Consider the following 5,631-nt stretch of genomic DNA (forward strand, 5'->3'; position numbering starts at 1 on the left):
TAACCAATCGCACCATGGACAGGGAGGGCAGAGGGATTAAACCAGCATAACACGTATACTTGTATCAGCTGTTTGTTGAACAGTAGACAGAGTGTAAAAAGACTGGGTCCCGCTGCACTACAGCATCTATTCACAGGCGCGATCCCACTACTGAGCGGCACGGGGGCTTTGACCTGCTCCGTCTCCGACCTGGGCCGGTGCACCCCTCCTTACGACCTGGTGGTCCCCGGGCTGCCCCAGGAGCACCGTATCGATACCGGACTTAGTGCGGACACCCGATCTTCATAGTCCACTGCAGCTCAGAGCTCCTGAGCTCAAACGATCCTCCAGCCTCAGCCTCTCGGTAACTTGGATAACAGGCGCGCGCCATCGGCACCCGGCGAGAACGCTATTCATTCAGGAAGGTTTGGGCTTTTACAAACGTGACGTCATTATGGTGATAAAGCGGAATAGTGATGAAAACAAAAGCTGCAGCTGCAACGTTGAAGGCTGATCAGCGTCTGTACAATTTACCTCAAACCTTATTTCAATGAAGATCAACACTTGATCTCGTATCTTTAAACATCTGTGTGCTCATTATGAGTTTACTATCATCCACAGTCATGCACAGTTGATGTTTTTCATAATGTCAGCAGATTGCATGATACAATAATTTATATTCACAATCTGAGATTTAAATATAAAGAAGTTAGGCTTGTTCTACCAAAAATGTATACCTGTGCCTTTATTGATGATCTAGGTTATTGATACAGATGTATTGATGCTGATTATTTAACATGATATTTGATGTTTATGGTTAATTTGCAACCTCCTAGTTGTATGCATCATGTATTTACTTATTTATGTCATTTAAGAACTAAACATACCTACACAGAGGAGTGAGCATGTGTTGATCACGAGGCAATAAATAATGACAGTTGTAAAATAAAGAGATGTTTTGTTTATTCTTATTAAACATTATACATAATTATACTATCTCGTTGATTTATTTGTCACACTTAAATCCTGAATTGAATGGTTCAACAGAAGAGGTCAAAGGGTCAAGATGAGAAGATATAATGTTGGTCAAATGCTGTGGTCCAAATATAATGACTTCAGTTTTATTACCATTGAGATACAGAAAGTTTGACTCTACAATATTTTCAATTTGTTTCCTAATCTCACAAGACAAGAGCAAAAACCAGATTCATTGGTTCTCTTTTCTTCTTTGCCACCATGTTACCCGTCTCGTGACCCCTCAGATTAATCTCTGGAGCTCCAGGGGGACGCAGACCATCACATTTGTTACTATTTTGAAAATAGTCAAACTTAAGTTATCACTGATGGTGTTCATTTTAGTTCCACCTCGAAGACAGATTTTAGGTCAGCTTCTGGAATGCACAGAATTAGAACAATTTTATTTCAAAGAGAAAACCATTATTAAAGATTAAAACCTTATTATAGGGAAGGGGATGGTTACTTGGCCAAAGAGGGATGCCCAAAAAAACTGTCCACAGACCTTTTGCTTGATGCATCAGTGGCTGCAGACTGGTATGAACAGCAACAGGACCAGGAAGCTGCAACTATTCTGAAGGTTTCTGCTTTTAGGGAAGTATTAAACTTGTGCTTGACATACAGAACTAGAAAATACCAAAGATTGTCTTTCTTTGCTAATCTAGACATGTGCAGATGTCATTGGATCATATAGAAGTAAATGTGAGCTGCTGCTCTTAGCTAACCTGCTGGTGTACATTTGTTAGTGACCGACATGTAACCTGGGGAACCCGATGGCCCTGTTGCTCAGTGTTACAGGAACAGCAAACTACCCCAATTAATATATTGTTAATTATATAATCAGAGTGTGTCCACATACAATAAATATGACTTATCTCAATGTACATGCACAGAAATAGACATATGGCTTAAAAACAGGTAACAGCGCTAAACAACAATAATTTGATTACTATAAAACAATGTGAGACGTTTTAGAAATGTGAGAGTAGCTGTGCTCTCCATGTTTCATTAATCATTTGTCGAAAAGTGGATTTTTGCTCTATACATGGATAAATTAATATTAAACCATCTGTCGTCAACTAATGTTGCTAACATACTCCCATCGGAGCAGATTTATTTATTTATATTCATTATTTTCTTCTAATGTTATCCTGGTATGTGCTTGCATCATAGACTATATAAGAATGTCTTGCATACGATCATTCTATTGCCTTGACTATTATTTTGAAATAGTCTTACTTCCGGGTTACCTGTCGTGCTTTGCGTCTCTTTTTAAAGAGATTCGCAAAAAACAAAATCGACTCGTTATTTGACTTTGGTTCTTTCGTTTTTGTATTTAGACAACAAAAACTGAAATATGGCTGTGCTTCTCCGTTTTTGGTTTAAAACGAAAAAAATATGGTATGTCTGTATTGTCGTTTTTTCGATTAAACGGTCAAACAGACTATCAAGACGTACACGGACCGTTAATGCTGAAATAATGTAATTAATTACACCACATCATGTATTGTGGGATGTCATTGTGGAAGAACTACATCAACCACAATGCCTAGCCAACGATGACGTCGGGGAAACACACCTCCTACTGTGATTGGCTGAAGCGGTGTAACCCTCCTGCTGTATGCTTGAAGGTGAAGTAGGTGCAAGTGTGTGAATCTCACAGTCCAGAATGTCATCCAGTGGACTTTTAACCATGCGCACGCAATTTTGTAAACGCCTGGTAAGTGAAAGCGTGTAAAAAATATTCGTTTGGGTTCGTCTGTTATACTGCAGAGGAATGCTGTAATGACGGTCTGTCTGGAAACACCAGGCCCCGGTGGTTCACTTACAACAGCTCAGCTAACCTTTTTGTGTCGTCCTTGACCAAAGTAATTAAACAGCTTGAACACACCTGAGAACTCAAAGTGTCTCGAGCGCTTTACTGTTCTAATGTCACAGCTTTTCTCAACGGTGTTACGAAGTCTGCTTCTCTACAAACTAAAGATATCAACAAGTAAAGCAACAATAGTAGCTAGCTTAACTGACTATATCCGAAGCCCAAACGAGAGTCTTTTTAACGGGTGACGGGTACAGGTTTGACCGACACGACACCTAACGTTACCTTAAATATCACTTGTACTGTGTTTACTCTGCTAACGCCAGCTGTTTGTGTGCGCCCTTGTTATTAGCATAGCTAACCTATTTCTGACGCTTCTCTCACGTTACTTGCTTGAGTTAAAACTGAATTTGGCCCAGAATGATATCAAGGCGCTTCAGGTTGAACAGCAGACTTTACTGGAACGTGTGACGATGAGATAGATGCTTTATCCCCATCTTTGTCCTGCCATTGTAGGCTCACAGGTACCTCTCAAGAACCTACACGTCTCGCCCTTCGCTCAATGTGAGTACGGTAACTTTTATAACCTCATCACAATTAAATGTTAGGACTGCACACTTATAGTGCAGACTTAATAATGCCTGGTTTCAGGAAGTTGTCATCGTCAGTGCAGTCCGCACTCCAATGGGGTCCTTCAGAGGCAGCCTGGCAGCGGTGCCAGCCACCAGACTGGGCTCCATCGCCATTAAGGGAGCCATAGACAAAGCAGGTGAGTTGGTTGCTTGGTTCACTTTGTTCTGAGAAAACTGTTCGCTTTCATTTAGGCCTTGATGTAATGTCAGCTGATCGTGTTCAGTGATGTGTGTGTGCATGCATAGCTGAGCTAATACACCAGATGTAGCAGATCACCTGTATACATGAGTAGGTGGAGTGCTGCATCAAAGAGAAGATAGCTCTGTGTATATTTAGTGAGTTGACTTTATGTTCCTGGTGTGTAGGAATCGCTCCTGAGGAGGTGAAGGAAGTCTACATGGGCAACGTGCTTCAGGCAGGAGAAGGCCAGGCCCCCACAAGACAAGCCTTGCTTGGAGCAGGTATGACTCTACCAGTATATTGTCACCTTCATTCCAAAGATTCTCATCATGATGTATATTGTTGTCTAGATATGAAATTACCTATATCGGGAAAGAAGATTGTGACCATATCTCCCAGCCTTATCTGTGAGCAGCTAATTTACATTCATAACCTGAAAGCTGCACTTCATTCATGCATGACCGAGGCTGTGATATATGAAAACACAAAGCGTGCAGCTCCAAGGTGACGCAAGGTCTATCTCCAGCAGCTTAGAGAGACCATATAAGAGGTTACAGGAAGGTTGGAAGCTAACGTGACCTACATATTAGAAACATTACTGCATGATTGACGGTTTACTCTGAAATATTATAACACCGTTGTCAAATATGCAGTTCCCCTGTGCAAATGCATAACTGAGTGAAGGTCAAGATAATATAAGTTTTATCTATTTATTTTTTGCCGATTCAAATATGTCTGGTTGTATCTTTAGGCTTGACCCTCGGCACTCCAGCAACCACCATCAACAAAGTCTGTGCCTCCGGAATGAAGTCCATCATGATGGCAGCTCAGAGTCTAATGTGTGGACACCAGGTAGCATTAGCATTGAATACGCTCTCTCTTCTGCTCGCTCGAGTGCAAATAAAAACACGAATCTGATCCCTGGCAAGATCCAGGAAAACTTTGTTGTGACCAAAAACAAGTTTTGTTTGCACATTGTTACAGTATGGTCATCATAGACTACACATCTTTCAGTTCTTTGACAGAGTTTCTGTAATTAACAAATCCTGTGGAAGTGAACTTCTAATACCAATAGACTGTAGATGTTGCTGCATATAAGCGTGTGGCTGTCTGTGTGATTTAAGGACGTGATGGTGGCAGGAGGCATGGAGAGCATGTCCAACGTACCTTATGTGATGTCCAGAGATACCCCGACATACGGAGGAGTGAGGATGGAAGACCTCATTGTCAAGGATGGACTCACTGACGTCTACAACAAATTCCACATGGTAACTATCAAGCTCCATCAAGCTAATATCACCATGTCATATATTTCAATTTTTCTTGGAGATGACGTTTGAATGCAGAGGAAATTATATATATGTATGTATGTATGTGTGTATATGTGTGTATATGTATATATATATATATATATATATATATATATATATATATATGTATGTTATAGTTATAGTGAGTAAAATAGTATATAAAGTGACTCTTGCTTCTGTAATTGGATGCAATTGTGGTTGAAAAGGAGTTCGGTTTAGACCCGATGCAGGAGGTGACCATGGAATCAAATTCAAAGATTGTGTATAAGTAAAGGACAGATTTATTTGTGTTTTATTTCATTGGGAAGCTTTGTTCAAAACTCTGAAATATTGGTACAATTTATTTAAAAAAAAAAAAAATATATATATATTTTTGCTTTAACTTGTATTTTTTTTAAAAATTATTTTCTTGTATATTTACATGAGACATTTGTGAAAGATGAAAATTAGTCTTTACTTATCAGTTGTTTATTTTTAAATGTAAATTGATATATACAGCGGGTAAAATAAGTATTGTACACGTCACCATTTTTCTCAGTAAATATATTTCTGAAGGTGCTGTTGACATGAACTTTTCACCAGATGTCGGTAACAACCCAACTAATCCATACATACAAAGAACCAAACAAATAAGTTCAAAAATGAAGTTATATGCAATAAAATGGAATGACAGGGAAAAAGTATTGAACACGCTTACTG

At 39.5% G+C, this 5,631-nt stretch overlaps 1 protein-coding gene across 1 annotated transcript; it reads left to right on the forward strand.

The window, feature by feature from the left end:
* The first annotated feature begins 2,578 nt into the window (after positions 1–2,578).
* On the forward strand, positions 2,579–4,965 carry LOC116378960 (acetyl-CoA acetyltransferase, mitochondrial-like). The gene is made up of 6 exons (XM_031840866.1): positions 2,579–2,713; positions 3,326–3,373; positions 3,461–3,578; positions 3,808–3,903; positions 4,374–4,474; positions 4,747–4,965. Exons 1-6 carry the CDS (start codon positions 2,663–2,665, stop codon positions 4,960–4,962), a joined length of 630 nt encoding a protein of 209 aa, XP_031696726.1. The 5' UTR covers positions 2,579–2,662; the 3' UTR covers positions 4,963–4,965.
* The last annotated feature ends 666 nt before the right edge of the window (positions 4,966–5,631 follow it).

This window comes from Anarrhichthys ocellatus, unplaced genomic scaffold, assembly GCF_004355925.1.
Source record: "Anarrhichthys ocellatus isolate YVR2014 unplaced genomic scaffold, GSC_Weel_1.0 scaffold3477, whole genome shotgun sequence".
Classification (NCBI taxonomy): Eukaryota; Metazoa; Chordata; class Actinopteri; order Perciformes; family Anarhichadidae; genus Anarrhichthys; species Anarrhichthys ocellatus.

Coding starts and splice junctions, on each gene's coding strand:
- LOC116378960 (XM_031840866.1), top strand. CDS start 2,663: ATGTCATCCAGTGGACTTTTAACCATGCGCACGCAATTTTGTAAACGC. Junction 2,714..3,325: donor CGCAATTTTGTAAACGCCTG/GTAAGTGAAAGC, acceptor CTGCCATTGTAG/GCTCACAGGTACCTCTCAAG. Junction 3,579..3,807: donor GGGAGCCATAGACAAAGCAG/GTGAGTTGGTTG, acceptor CCTGGTGTGTAG/GAATCGCTCCTGAGGAGGTG.